At 45.0% G+C, this 15,930-nt stretch overlaps 1 protein-coding gene across 1 annotated transcript; it reads right to left on the bottom strand.

The window, feature by feature from the left end:
* Positions 1-6,271: 6,271 nt before the first annotated feature.
* LOC310813430 (rho-related GTP-binding protein RhoE) lies at positions 6,272-15,356 on the bottom strand. Its single transcript, XM_083682438.1, has 5 exons — positions 15,101-15,356; positions 14,843-14,930; positions 9,545-9,654; positions 8,480-8,614; positions 6,272-8,293 (listed from the first exon to the last, which is right to left on the bottom strand). Exons 1-5 carry the CDS (start codon positions 15,266-15,268, stop codon positions 8,045-8,047), a joined length of 750 nt encoding a protein of 249 aa, XP_083538564.1. The 5' UTR covers positions 15,269-15,356; the 3' UTR covers positions 6,272-8,044.
* Between the last annotated feature and the right edge of the window lie 574 nt (positions 15,357-15,930).

The following is a 15,930-nucleotide window of genomic DNA, read 5'->3' as shown; positions in this document are numbered from 1 at the left end:
TATTGTGGGAAAGCAGAGGGAGAAAATAAGGGGCCAAAACAGGACTAAAAGGCTTTTTTTTTTTTTTTACTGTGTCATTCACATGGCATTCACTCTGCTTCCACAAACCCATTTGAACTGAGGTAGAAAGGAGTAGAAAAAAAAAACATTCACATTCACTCTCCTGCAAATGTAAAGAGCCTGTTGTACTCGTAGTCATGGCGACGCTATCCATATGTGTGTGTGTGTGTGTGTATGTGTGTGTGTGTGTGTGTGTGTGTGTGTGTGTGTGTGTGTGTGTGTGTGTGTGTGTGTGTGTGTGTTAGAGCGAGAAAGGGGAACCGCCCTCCCTCTGGGGGCCCCTCCTGTGTCACGGAGAGATGAATAATAGACATGTACATGCCAAAGACATGGCTCCAACAGAGAGCAAAGCAGAGGGGGGGAGACCAGAGACAGAATTAAGAAATCGGAGATTGAATCGGAGATTCAATGTATAGAGGATATGAACCCTGAGACCTCTCTTCACACTGCAGACTTGCTACGGTTCAGTGTAGGTCTACTGAACTGATACATATCTGTCTGTTAAAGGAGGTGAAAAGGTGGATATGAAACAGTGTTTTCTTTTTCACTCCAGATGATCTGACCTTTAAACCCATTATCCACAAGGACATCTCTTCCCTATTATTTGTCAAAGTCAGACGGGCAAGCTCATTTAAGGACCTGTATGGACGGCTGGTCATGAGGACGGACCATTTCTCGGATTCTCGGTGAAGACTGATGCTCCTCACAGTGACGCCCTGTCAGGTTAATCGTCCGTGGGGACGCTCTGAGATGAGAGAGAGCAACGACCCCCAGCGTGACGCCTGGGTTTAATGACAACGCCCCCTGCTGTGGAGGAGGGCCAGCCTGAAGGTCAAGGGGTTAATCTGGGCAGGTCAATCACACGCTGGTCTCTCTCTCTCTCTCTCTCTCTCTCTCTCTCTCTCTCTCTCTCTCTCTCTCTCTCTCTCTCTCTCTCTCTCTCTCCTCTGTGGAACCAACCTCTCTCCCCTTTAATAACCATTACTCCATAACGCCCTGACCTCTCTGACACAAGGAGGGAGGAGACCAGCTTTTCAATTAACTACCCTACTCCCAGACGTCAATGCAGTGTGGAAGTTCATGACACAGTCAGATATGATGGTAATTCAAACAGATCCCCAAAAGAACACTGGCTGCACTTGATTTTTTCAGGTTCGGAAATGACAAAGGGAAAGGAAAGTGTTTACTCAAATCCTACATTGTAAAATGGTTGGCACATAGCAAATAACCTGTGCCTAATGACTAGTTACGTCTGGGATTCATTTCAACAAGCAACACTGGTCACCATTTGTACTAGGAAAATAACAATTGTGTTGAATCAACTGATTAAAATACCCACGTAACACTAACGAGCTGTCTAATGGGCTGTTTCAAATAATGAACGCTGCAAACAAAGGCCCGCTTAGCATTAACAGGAGGTTCTGTCCAAACAGCCCGGCCAAGAGAGACAGGGTGCGGTGACTGTTGCTGCTCTCATACTCCATTTCTCTCCAGCTGATCTCACCATGACTCAGCCACCTCAGGCCTCGGCAGACCTGTGAAAAACCAACTACCTCAGACAGAAGGCATTAACACAGAACTGTTTACTGTTTACTCTCTTTACTCTCTTTACTCTCTTTGACTCTATTGTGGGTTAATATGATATTACTGTCCATCCACCAGATATACATTAGATTCCAGAGGAATAGGACATTGTTGTGAAGCACATGGAAGTAATAATAAAAATCTGGTATTTCCTAATATTGGTTTTTCCAATGGGGTCCAGTTGTATATGGACTGGTTCGCACACACTTCAGACCCTTCATAAATACTATCCACAAATACTTTCTATAACCCTGCCTTTTGGACCAATGCTGTTTCTCAAATGTCTTTTAGCTGTCCTTCCAGACCCTGGGGTGATATTGATACTGGCTCCACAGCTGCTCAGTGTTGATGATCTCACTCACTTTCTCCCAATCCTGCAGAGGCAGTTTATCTATTTAATACAGAACATTATGTGAAATGACTTGACTCAGCTCCAGAACTGTATGTGTGCGTGCGTGTGTGCGTGCGTGCGTGCGTGCGTGCGTGCGTGTGTGTGTGTGTGTCTAAGCTGTTTTGTCTGTCTGCCAAAGAGAGAGAATTGTGCCAGAGGACCCCGCCCTGGCTTTCCCTCAGCTCAGCTGGGTCTGGAACCGAGTGTCATTAAAAACCTAACATCGTTTTAGGATGGCATTCCTAGAGTGTTCGTACCGTCTGCAATATGAATAAAAGGCAGACTTCCCTTGAACTGGTTTGATCTCCGAGCTCATATCCTGTTGGGGAGATAGGGGTAAATCTGGATATTTGGTATAATGTTATGGAAATTAGTGCATTTGCTCCAGGGGTTGATCTATTCTCTATCTGCAGAATCGCTTCAGTTTGAATACATACATCTTAAGTAATGACTCCATCTGTGTCTCCATCGGCACGCAATGGCTTCCTTCTAATGGATTCATCACGGGAAAAAAATCAGCATTGGATAACTCATAATCTTTGTACTGTATGTGGGCTCTAATATCTGAAATGTGCGATTACAATGCAAGCAGACTGTATCTCAAGCAGGGTCAGCAATGAATAATCTTCCTCTATTCGTAACAAAGACATTGACACACATGAACAAGGTTTCTGAGACACAACTCACTTTCATTCTCGTCCGAGGGCAGCCAAGACAATAGCCTCTGTATGGCCAACGCTCATATCATATTTCACAGCCGTATAGTACAGTATACAGTATATGTGGTCCTCTGTGGCTCAGTTGGTAGAGCATGGCGCTAACAGCGCTTAGATTGTGAGCTCAATTCCCTCTGGGACCATATATACTGAAAAATGTATGCACTCACTGCAATTTAAGTCGCTTTGGATAAAAGTGTCAGCTAAATGGCATATGTTATTAGTATACACTATCTCAGTGCCATCTTAATATAATATCTGATTTCTTCACTGGTGGTATGAGGAGACACTATGTGTGTTGTCTGCTAATAGCCGTAGGGTGATTCTGTGATGTTGTGGTTAATTCTTACAGAGGCGAGGATTCCCTCTAGCGAGATGCTGAAATATAATCATAAACAGCCTGTTTGGTTGAAGACATCAATCCTGCTTATGAGAAACAGGCTGGGGGGAGGAGAGTCAGCTTCAGTCAGGAATTTGCGTCTATAGTTCCTTCTTTGAATGTATGTGTGTGTGTGTGTGTGTGTGTGTGTGTGTGTGTATGCGTGCATGCGTGCGTGCGTGCGTGCGTGCGTGCGTGCGTGCGTGCGTGTGTGTGTGTGTGTGTGTGTGTGTTTGCGAGTGTGTGTTTTCAAGTGTGTGTAAGCTGCCTGTGTATGTGTGTGGGTGTGGGTGTGTGTGTGAGTGCATTTAAAGTCTATTGTTATCTACACAGAAATTCACTCTCTATTTCCGTATGGCATTGCACAAGATGTCATTTCCCCACCCCATGACTCTCCTTCCTGCAGCTGTATCCATGAGACAGCAGCAATTCCTCTGCACCAGCCCCCCCCCCCCCCCTCCCTCTCTCTCTGTAGTTTGACTCAGGCAGGCTAGGCTGCATTAATTGGTGTCTTATGGTCCTCCTTTAAGGGAGTAACAGGGGTGTGTATCCCAGTTCCTGTGTGTGTGTGTATGTGTGTGTGTGTGAGAGAGAGAGAGAGAGAGAGAGAGAGAGAGAGAGTGTGTGTGTGTGTGTGTGTGTGTGTGTGTGTGTGTGTGTGTGTGTGTGTGTGTGTGTGTGTGTGTGTGTGCGCACTGCTGGTGCAGTCTAAACCCAGTCTCCCAAGCAGAGGAAGTAGAGGCCCAGTTTAGCCCTGCAGTAGAGGATCCTGGGAGATTTCCCCAGCAGGGCAGTAGGGAAAGGGACCAGAGCTGGAGGGCTACAGTGAAATGGGAATGTTTGATGAGTATAATATTGCTGCATCCGTGCCAAATGCCTCTCAAATAAGATTAACTCTTCTCACTTTACCGCTTTAAGCATAGAGATTATTATATGCTGCCGTTCTACACTCAAGGCGGTTGTTGTTGCTAGGAGAAACTACTATGGTTACTGATTACTGAGGAGTTACTGTGAAATGATGTAGCCCTGGTATGACAGATTTATGTGGAATCTGGCATACTACTGTTTGTGGAGACAAGTAGAAGCATTCATTTTATGATTTGTTTTGTGCCCATTTTAACACATTGCCTACATCACATAACAGGAAACAGTACCACATTATCACTCATAACTTGTCAGTTTTATTGGGAAAGGAAACAGAGCATTGTATATAATCTGGTAATTGAGCACAGATTAAAAAAAAACAATTATCAAAGGACGGAAATCGTGGACAGAATGTGTGTTCTGTTATAACCAAGTCTATTATCTCTGTGAATGCAATGACAAGTGATGAGTGAGATTAGCATTATCTAGTCTTTGAACACTGAAATGAATGAAATTGCGTCATCCCACCAAGCAGAATCTTTAACAAGGAAAGAATACAATGTTATGAATTCAGCTTTTCATAAAATGAGCACTGTGGACGGTTCTTGATATTCTTTACTTGAGCTGATGGCTAAGTGTCTCCACAATCTTGGCAATTGTTTCTTGGGATTAGAATTTTCCCTAAAGCCTCTTCCCCTACTCTATCCCTCTCTGCATAGTCAAGAGGGGCTTCTTTATTGTCAGAATCTATTCACACACAGGGCAGGGCGCCTCAGAACCTTCATTAGATGCTGTGTGCTGTTTGAGAAGAAAGGGGGACATGTTTGCTTTGTTTATTAGAACACGTGTCCCATGAGGCAAGACGAAAACACAACACATTTATCCACAACAACAGCTTTTGATTGCACATCCTGAGTAAGAACTGTAATGAACTGAAGAAAGGTTATCAGGCAATGGATGAAATAGGACATTGCTATAGCTCATAGTACTGGCGATGAGGTCATGCCCTCTTCTCCCTATTCCTAATGGAGGTCATGGCTAGGGGTCGGGCAGGTGTTATAGGGTCCAAGGCAGTGGCTCTTTAGGGACAACAGGGGCTTTGGGGATATTAACAGTCATCTGTTCCCTAACATAGCTGACAAGGTGACACATCATTCAGTTGAAAATAAGATTAACAATTAATACAGAAAGTGATTTCGTGAGTTGGTGGATGTGACAGGCAACGATATAATTATTATGTATGCATGTGGTGAAATTGTCTGCAGTTAAACCGCCATGGCGTATGAAAAATGTGTGTGTTATAGTGGCATGTCACAATTTTACACATGGTTCTGCCTGACAAACTGCTCACTGGGGAGGAAAGGATCCAAAAGAAAAAAAAGACTGCATGGTAAACAACTGGGACATCAGCGCATAATCCATCACTGAGTTGGGTTGGATGGTGCACCACATTCCTCACACAGACTCAGGATCAACAGGGCATGAATTTTTCCATTTCTCTGATCTGTTGAGCAGACAAGGGCAGCTACCTCACAGTTCTCCACAATGTCTTATTCATACGATTCACTGATTCATAAAACATTCCGAGGTGCTCTCCCCATCTCTCTCAGTCAGTTCAGTTTCAGGGAACATTTTGTCAGTGACTCCAGCGATAACCGCACCATTTACAGGGTGATAATGGTCAACCTGAGTGCCAATACCATGCATTTGTATGTAAAGTCTTGGAAATGATCTTTCCCCATGAAAGAGTAGGAAGAAAATGCACGGGATACACAAGTGACAAGCACAGATTAATGTAGCATGGTTGAATGCTTGAGTGATCTAAATGGAAATCAAATTTTGTTCTCCTCAATATTTTTCATTCTGGCTGAAGATCTGAGTAAAAGTGCTTTTACTGGGTAAAACTAAGACTTATTAACATTTTATTTGAACACTCATTTGAACACTAAGAAATTGCAAGCTGGGCAAGAAGCCGAAACTGGTAAGCCTGCTATTTAGCATTTAATCAACCAGCAATCTAGTCTTAATAGAAATGTTGTTCTGTCATGTTCTCCCAGGTTATTAAGGTGCCAGAGGGATGTGAAATATAAATTGAATATTAATCAGAGATTCGATTTTAATTATCCCAAGTGATGCAATTATCTTACTGCCATGGAGACTGGGACACAATGAATAATATTTGCAATGTGCTCCAGTGGGAAACCCAAGCAGAATGTAGCAGGTGGTAGGTCAAGTCTCAATCATGACAAAAGGCATCATACTGTACATTGAACTTTATTTTCAAAGGGAAAAAAATATATAACTTCAATAAATACTGCTGAAAACAATCATACAGACGGACAAAATGGACTAACATTCAAAAAAAGTTGATGTTCTACAGCTAACACTTTCTGGACTTCAATTTAACATTTTCTTACAGAGAGCATACACCCGTTATCTGGTTATACTGCCTCAGGGGGATATTCAGAAAGCAGTTCAACAGACTTTTCCAGTTACGAGAAATTGGAAAACACTGAGATATGTTGAAAAAGATAACAGGACTAAAATGGCAACGGTTTGATATGTTGATATAGAATAGGACTTCTGGATATGGAGGGAGGGAGGGGATGGGGGGCGGGGGGGGGGGGGGGGGGGGGGCTAGCTACAGTGCCGACAGGCTTTCTTTTGAGCGACTTCACTTACTGCCCCATACAACTAGTCATGTCCTTAAATTACCCAATTCTGATACCAGTTGTGAGATTTTCCGTTTGGATCATAGTAGATCATAGCCTACAACCAGTAAGCATTGAAAACTAGACATTGATCCATCCAGACCATGGATTAGAGCCTGAATATGTGCATTGCATAGCCAGGGACATCCAGCAAAATTAGCATTAAAGGTGAACTTAATGGTCTCACTGCTGAGCACTAGCTAGTGTTGAGAACTAGTTAGTAGGCTCAGAGAACTGCTCAGTATTGTGTTGTAGTTCAACCCCTGATCAAGCTAGGCCTGCATGCCCACCCATACATTACTAGGGGGGTGTGGGAGGGGGGGGGGCTACATCTTCAAACAAACAGATACAGCACCCCCATCAACATCATTGGACATGATCATTAGACAGCCAATCCCAACCGGCGTTGGCAAAGACTGCAATCCTGTGAGCGATCTCACCGCTCTGTCAAGCTTTTCTTTGGTTGTAAATTAAAGGAAAAACAGAATACCAAAAATGCTGAGTTTACAACAGCGCTTGAATGATATGCAAGTAGAAGTCAACCACATTTAAAAAGGCTTTCAGATCTGAAGTGACAGTGTGCAACAGCATTTAACAACAACACATACAAACATCCCATGTCCATTTGGCAAACTCATCAAGGCAGTAACTAAAAGAGGGGAAACAAATCCAATATGGGCAAATCTGAACCACAGTGTTTCTCTGTCGTTTTAACTTCTTCGTGTTTTAAGTGCCAGACCCGGGTGGGCCAGTGCAAGAGATCCATCTGTCTTCTTCCCTAGTCACTGTACTGTAGGAGAACATCGACAGCACCAGCATCTCTCGCTGTCGCAGAACTCTTCTCACTGGTGAATCCACCGTACTGTACGCATCTCTTCACATTTTCTCTGAGGACAAAAGTCAAACATGACATCATGCTAGCTCACTTCATGTCCTGGTCCATGACCTTGACCGAAAAGGTTCTGATGTGATTTCCAGGGGCCAAGAGAAGCTTGAGAAGACCAACAGGATTCAGCACGTCTTCCTCCGAAGCTCCCTTGTTCTTGGCCAGTTTGGCCTCAAAAACACACCAAAACTTTTCTGAAGCCTTTGGTGGTCTCCAGTTTCCTTCAGTCACTCCAGTTAACGGTTCACTTCTCCTATAGCGCTGTGTTGGGCAACTTAATGTCGGTTGGTACAGTTTGGCTAGGCCCAAACCAAGGGAGAAGCAGGTGTTTTAAAGCGCAGAGCAACCCACCTTCCCACTGCTTAGCAGGTGTGTCTAGAAGGAGCTCTACATACTGTCTGTTCCTCCTCGCCCCACTCCCAGTGTCTACAACAGTCTCCCCAGTCTAGCCAATCACATGAGAGTACAGCTCTTGGCCTTGTCCTTTCGCAGGTCTGACGCTACCGCGGTCAGTTCAGGCCTACTGGGCATGTGTGAGATCCTCTTGGTGGCCCTGGATGACTTGTTGCGTTTAACGTTCTTGTTGCTCTTGTTGACACAGGCCAGCGTGGCCACGTGGAAGATGTCTCTGACGCTGTTCTCAGACTGCAGGGAGGAACACTCGATGTAGGGGGCGCTGATCTGCTTGGCCATGTTGGAACCCTGAGAGAGAGAGAGAGAGAACAACACAAGATCAGTCTGGAGCTTTGCCTTTTATGGGTAATAATAAACACGAATCGTGTCTAGTGAAAGAGGACATATAATACATGTCTAACTTAATGTCCACAACATTATCGGTGTGTCAATACAATGGAGTAGAAAAGAACACACAATGCTTGTAGCACCTACCTGATCATATGACACCGGCGTCTGTCTGTGATTGGACAGTTCCACCAGCGTGGTGAGGTCTGTGCGGAGGTCTGACTTGCATCCCACCAGCAGCATCTTTGTGTTGGGACAGAATTCCTGGATCTCTCCTTTCCACTGGAGGGAAAAGAAAAAGGAGACATTCAGCAACACACACACTCACAGGGACAAGTATCACAGGATAAGTAGTACTCAATGTCAGCCATTAGATTAAGAGTAGGACATGCACATAATAGGCTGTATTGATGGACGCTGGAGCACAGCCAAAGCTCCCACCACACACACACCCACTATTCCTCTTCATATCAGGCTGTCATCTCTGAAAACAAAGGGTCAGTCTGAACAGCGCCAGCTCTGTATCACACGGACTCAAGTAATGGAAAACTTCCTCTTCTACTTTCCCAGGCTTATTCTATGCCTTGAACAACTAGCCCCCGCCCCCTCTTTCTGAAAATCTCTCCCTCTCTCTCTCTCTCGCTGAGAACCAGATGATCCTCATGTTTCCCCTCTCAACAATGCCCAGTCTGATCCGCGTTGTTGGAGAGAGAGTGTGTGTGTGTGTGGGCCAGAAAATGGGACCCTATGGAGGGGGGTTAGTGAGAGAGACAGAGAGAGAAACAGGCTGGTGATTATGTTCTCTCCAGGGTATCACTGGACCACACTCCTCTCAGCTGGCACAATACTGAGCATTAGTGACATCACAGGTCAAAGGGCACAGAGTCACACAAAAGCCATGTCTGAGACTCCACGTGAGAACAGAGAAAGTCTAGCTGGACCACCTTTTAGCCTCACGTGAAAGTCTGAGGGCCGAGGCTCATGTGCCCCCCCCCTCGCTCATTACAGCCCTAGACGACACAGCAGACAGGGTTGTCAAAGACCACTTGACCTAGTAACACAGAGAGAGGCCTTTCTAGAGAGGGTTAGGGGGGGGATGTGTGAGAAGGCCATTTGGACAGACGGGTCACTTCCTGCTCTACCGTATCTACAGGGGGAAACAGAGGAGGTTGACAGCTTCCAGGACAGACACCATCCCTCCCCGTCACCCACCTTCTTCATGACGCTGTCCAGGGTCTCTGGTCTGCTGATGTCAAAGCAGATGAGGACTGCATCAGAGTCAGGGTAGGAGAGAGGGCGCACGTTGTCATAGTATGGAGAACCTGCAAACACAATGGTAAAGACAGGTCAAAATATGCACATCATCAAGCAATCTACAGCTTCAAAAACTGTTAGAGACACATCTCCTTCATTGTGCTTATGATATCAGCCATCATTGTTTAGTTATGAAAGAAATTCTACATTCTGCATGTGTAGAGCCAGAAATGCAGAATAGATGTGTGCTGTATAAATAATGATATAGTATAAAGCCGTGACCCAGTAGAAGGAAATTTCCTCCCAGACACCACATTACTGTACCATAGCCTAATGTACTCTGGGTGAGCCGGGACATTCATCAATTAATAACAGCCTGTGTCATTATTTCAGCTGCTCTGCCTGTGGGGCCAGTCCCTGCTTGAAGCACTGGCCTCTATTCATGAGAATTAGGACAAGACACATCTTGAGAATGGAGCAAAGACAGGGTTTTCTAATTACTTCAGCTCCTTCTATGAAACAAATTTGTCACTTGTTTCTCATCATTTCAGCACATTAAATATCCCATTTGTATGAGTCTGCCACTGACTGGACTTAACAGGCAACTGCGAATAAGAGCAGCCCTGCTTTCAATCTAATTTGATGTCTGTGTTCTAAATTTGGAATCGGAAATTGTTTGAGTGTCTTTTGAAACATCTTTCTCCATTTATTTCCATTTCCCCAACTGCACAGTGCATACTTAAATAGTTGGCTGAAGTTATGACAAAATATTAGTGTGAGGACACTCATGGAAAATGGAAAACCCTTCTCCAAAAGTGGATGTATGCCCGTCTGGCTACTGAATTATGTTAATCAACTCATATTGCAAGCAAGATGGTACATGCAATTCCACAAGCTGAATTGAAAACAAACTGACAGAGCCTTTAGTCAAATGTACTAAAATAAATCAAATAAAACCAACATGTCAGTCTACATGACTGACAATGGAATATCCAAGCTTCCACATGTGGAATGCAGTGCCAAGCTTCCACATGTGGAATGCAGTGCCAGATTACGACTACAATACCTCTGGGAGATTCCCTGAGAACTCCAAAGGGAAGACGTAAAGAGTCCCTCCCGCCCCCCTGCCCCTCCTCAAACAGCTCACAAACAAACCCCCAGAGGTGTGTGTGTGTGTGTGGGGGGGGGGGGGGGGGGGTGTATTTCATCATAGGTTTCAGGAATGAGGAGGAATTTTCTGAATTATCTTGAAGCGGCACTGACAGCTACAGAATTTGATGACAGCACAATGGGGTCGTGTCTAGGAAAAGGCAGCAGTAAAGGTGGGAGTAGGACTTCATCCGTCAAAAGAATGCAGATAAATCAAAAGGTATTCCATGCATAGACAGCAGGGCCTCTCCCCCAGAACAGCCAGCAGTCATTCAAAACTTGATGAAACTCCAAATATTCCAAAATAGATGTCTTCCTGTCTGTGTCTATGAGACAAAAACAAGGGGTTCGCTACACTAATGACATCAACATGTTTCACCAGGATGGGAACACTGACAGGAGTAGGCCAGGCCAAGTCCATCGAACCGTGGAAAAACACATGGCCAGAATGTTACACACAGTTTCAACTTCAGTCTACCTGAACAGCATGTAAAGCCCAAGCCAAAGTCTCCCCTGGAGTTTGAGGAAGGAGAGAGAGAGCTTGTTTGTACAGGATACAGTGAGCTGCAGCTCCAACATATGGTGTGGTGTGGTTTGACTCCCACACTACTTTCCATGCGCAAATCCACACCAGACAGATATAAATAAATGTATGTTTCATGTCTGGTAAGTTTCTTACATAAGTAGAGCCATGTCTGGGTGGCTCCTGTGATTCAAATGTTTACTCCATTAAAAGGTTAATGGGTTTGTGAGGAGTAAGGATAACCCCTTACCTGGCCTAATGAACCATGAAACATTTTATTGATCAGGCTAGGAATGAAGACAAGAGAAAACTGCAGGACTGACTAGACCACCAGACGAAAAAACTAAATCCTGCATTGTTTCATTGCAATGGAGTGGTGTTGACTGGACACTGCAAAAACACGCTTGGAGAGTAGTGACAGCCTAGGCCTACAGGACAAGAGCCCAGAAGAGGAAAGCAGAAAGCATGGTCCTGCTCACTGACTGACAGTTAATTAGCCCCATTTCACATCAGCCCTGAGGCCTCTTCCCCACTCCCCAGACACACACGTCTCCTTGCCTCCCCCCCCCCCCCCCGGCCCCCCGTGAGTAAACACCCCAGCTATCTGACTGAAGGAGCCTTCCTCTGGCTGGCTTAAAGCAGCTCCCAGTTGGGGTCCGTCTGTCTCATACAACTGACAACAGCGAGACAAGGACTTCTCCCTTTCCTTCCCATTATGTGAATTCCTGATTAGGGAAAAATGACACGCTGCTCAAACCCAAGCTAGGCTACACGAACGAAATGACACCTTCAGATAATGTTAACATGCGGGGGAATAACATTTATGCTACTGTGCCGTCCATTTGTAAACCGGGGGAGGAATGTTTATGACCTCTTATGTCCCTCTGCCCAGTGGAATGGAAACACATTCATCTCCAGCCATGATTGAAGACACGCTTTCACATGCTGAGAGGAGCTTCCTCCAGGGACCTCTCTCACACTGGGGCGACTGCCTCCCGACCCATGACATGGACTCATTATTCACTGGGGAGGAGGAAGATACCTACACCTAGCATTGACATGTTTATGGTAGAGTATCTACTAGTAGTATTACTGTAGTATTACTACAGTATTATCTACTGTAGTATTACAATCTCACCTGGTGTGAAGTGGGTTAGTGGGCTATTCTAGGAATCAGATCACCCCCATGCAATTAACATGTTTTAAACTGTTTAAAACAGTCGGTTTGCAATCAACTTCAGAAAGAAAAACAAGGCACTTTATTCGAAATGCATGCAGAGTTAAACAAAACCACAAAATGCTTCCAAAAACACAGGCTTGTGAACAATGGGGTCTTTGTAAGGCACAAAAATCCAGCCTTTTATGAATGGCATGCAAGACATGTGGCTCAATTTCACTCAACCCAGAAACATGAGCCCTGCCTGGCTGCCACCAGAGCAGAGGGCAGCACAGTCACATCAGTCAACGAAGACAACAAAGTGAAATGATAATAAAGAACAGAATGAAGAGAAGATTAAAACAATGGCCTAACGAGGTACTTGCCCAGCCCTTCAATCTTGGGGGGGGGGGCTACAAGTGACAGTGCTGTCAAATGCTTTGTCTGTTGCACCCTACCCAAAAGACACAGAGCCACAGACCGACGCCTGCCCCTGAGGCAGTCTGACTACCTGGGGCTATATGACCAGCCTGAAGGGCATTTACTGTACATGAAACAAAAAGCAGGCCCGCTGTCAGTGGGGGGGGGGGGATTAACAAATGACCCATGACATCACGTTTGTAATTAGCCTCTAAATGAAAACATAAACTCATTCACTACTTCACGCATAAAAAAAGAACAAAGATGGAGCCTGCCATCAATAGGGATTGGGTGTTGCCCCTCTTACTCCTTCACCTGAGAGTACAACACACTAGTCTCCTTTCATAGACAGCCCATTCACCTTCATAGCACCGGTGACAAGGTGGTTTCATGAACAAATGTAACCCAATTCAATGTGCACAGGTTGCAGCAGTGCAGGGGCAGCCTGAGGGAAGAGAAAACCCACGCAGAGATGAGAAACCTGCATTTGTTGTGTGCCAGCCACCAATACATGTCTTTACAACATACTGTACTAATGGATGGGCTCCTTGAAAGCATGAATCCATTTGACAACTTCTTCAGTTGAAGAGATTCTACATGGTGAGTTTGTTTGAATGGACAGTCCCTCCTGAGTCTCACTGGCCCCCTATTCATAGATTCAGGACTAAAAAGGGGCCCGCTTTGCCAGGAATTGTTGACACTCTCAATAAAAGGGGCCAACACAGGGAAGGGGATTTTCTTTACAGTGACACTGTACCACAACAAAGGCAACACTTTCCAACAACACTACTGAGGCGCCATTCAACACCAACATGAAACATACTTACAACAAGGACCTATACTGGCCTCCTCCATTGCTGTGTAGAAGCCTTCCTCAAAAATGGTTTCTGTTTAGGTCAGCAGATTTTTAGGTATTTTGTTATAACAAAACATTCCCCAGAGTATCCAAGGTGACCCCCTAACATGACCCTTAGATGTGCGTCTCCCAGCCCTGGTGTGTTTGGTGAGGTCAGCTCTTACTGAACTGAGGCGTAATCACTGAGTCTGTCCTGGAGGGACCCTGGGGACACCACAATCAGCTGGAGGTCACAGAGCCCTCACTTACCCACCCCCTCTACACCCACCCCTGCAAAACACACACACACACACACACACCTCTACTACACCCACCCCTGCAACACCACACACACACACACACACACCTCTTCTACACCCACCCCCTCTACACACCCCTTTCTCTAACCCACTGGAGCAGCACACAGGCAGCTGTGGAGGGGGGTAGCAACCCAATCACACAGCCAGGCTATAGGAGGTAATTACCTCCAGACCAGGGCTGGAGATCCCCCTAGGGACTTCTATATGGGGGAATTTTTAGGAAACATGAACAGGTAATGTAAGCAGTGTGTCAGCATTTATTCACTCAGAACGAAAGCATTTACAAGAATGAGTGATTCAGGAGAAGTGGACTGTTGCAGTCAGGACTTATGAAAATCTGGCAAATGTTTAAAATGCAGTAACTCAGTTATTGCAAAAGCTTGGTAAAAGTATTGGGGAGTATTCAAATTTACCTTTCTTAGAGTGCCTACACTAATGTATTTTAACATCGTTGCTTAGAGGCATGGAAAGAGGGTGGGGAACTGGGGATATGGACACTGCACATGTAGACATAAGTCTAAAGCTGTCCATCCAAACATTCCAGAGACGCAGCGTCACCGTGTAGCATTTCTGGACACTTTCCACTTTGAGGGCTTGTTTGCAGTATCGTATGACCCGTCAAATTGCGATTTCACGCCGGACGCTCGAAGTCCTATGATTTTTTCCACAAGCGTTTAAATGTGGTGGGGGAATATGTATTGTAATAGGAGCGCTCACATTCCACTCCTAATCCAGAACGACTCGTGCCTGAATTGTGGCAGTTCTGTTGTTACTCAAAACGCTCCCCCTTCAGTTCTTAAATAAATAAATAAATAATTTAAAAAAAACACATGCAATTTAATTCAAAGCTTACCTGACGTGTCCCATAGACTGAGTTCTATTCTTTGCGTGTCGATTTCAAAACTGGCTGTGTAGTTCTCAAACACCGTGGGAACATAATTCTACAAGAGAAAGAAAGCATTTGCACATTATTGTCAAGTCGAACATGCACATTATCCAAGTGAGTTGAAGACAGACAGACAAGACAGGTTTGTGCGCTGCGCTCACAGCCCAAGTACGAAAGTTTGGTATCCAAAACATAGTAAAGACAATATCATCCAACGTAGCCTACCTCTGGAAAACAATCTTTCGCAAAGACATGAAGTAAGGCTGTTTTTCCACATTGACTGTCCCCGACGACTACTATTTTACACTTCACACTCTGGTTAGGATCCATCCCGGGTTTAGGTGAAAGCTTTTGGCTGGATATGGTCTCCTTCATTGATTTTGAAATGTCCATGAAATACCGCCTCAAAGTGAGAAGCTCCGCGCAAAAATCAGATTCCCATAACAATTGCTCCTGTGATATTGTAACTTCATTTACGTGTATCCTCTCCACCGGTAAACTGCTGTAGATAATGCACAATGGTGCGCACGGAGGTTTATATATGAGGCGCTGAACCAATCGCTTTCCTCACTATTTTGGTGAAGCAATGGCCCGCCTCCGTTTCCCTCGTGGAAATAGTCAACATTTCCACGAGGACAGCGCCCTCTATTTGTTGATGTTGTCTATTTGGACCTCAGACAAGACCATTTGTGGTGGGGGAAAAGGTGCCAGCAAGTTACTACTGGCCGATGAAGTTGGACAAGGACACCTGACGATAGGTTTTTTTTTTCTCTCAATTTTACTCATTAGGAGATTATAGGCTACCGACATTTTCACAATAAACCGGGGACAACGTAGTCTAGGAGCGGAACCATTGATTGTATCATGCGTGTAATATACTGAAGGTGAAATAATGCGCATCTCTTGCCTAATCATGTGGCATACGCAACCGAGCGATACTCCCTTGGGCAGCAACGCATTCACGGAGGAACTTCACAGGACAACTTCTTGACTTGGTAGGTCAGCATCAGGCAACAGTAAGGGCCAACCCTGCCTTTGTGTCTTGCCTAAACGGT

This window comes from Argentina silus (genome assembly GCF_951799395.1).
Source record: "Argentina silus genome assembly, chromosome: 12".
Lineage (NCBI taxonomy): Eukaryota > Metazoa > Chordata > Actinopteri > Argentiniformes > Argentinidae > Argentina > Argentina silus.
Note: the sequence above shows the minus strand (reverse complement) of the source record. Positions and strands in the feature narration are given on the sequence as shown.

Bases quoted from the DNA above. Each gene is read 5' to 3' on its own strand.
- LOC310813430 (XM_083682438.1), bottom strand. From the start codon at position 15,268: ATGGACATTTCAAAATCAATGAAGGAGACCATATCCAGCCAAAAGCTT. The intron at 9,655-14,842 runs GTAAGCTTTGAA...TTGTGTTTGCAG, and splicing joins CAGTCTATGGGACACGTCAG to GTTCTCCATACTATGACAAC. The intron at 8,615-9,544 runs GTGGGTGACGGG...TTTTCCCTCCAG, and splicing joins TGGACAGCGTCATGAAGAAG to TGGAAAGGAGAGATCCAGGA.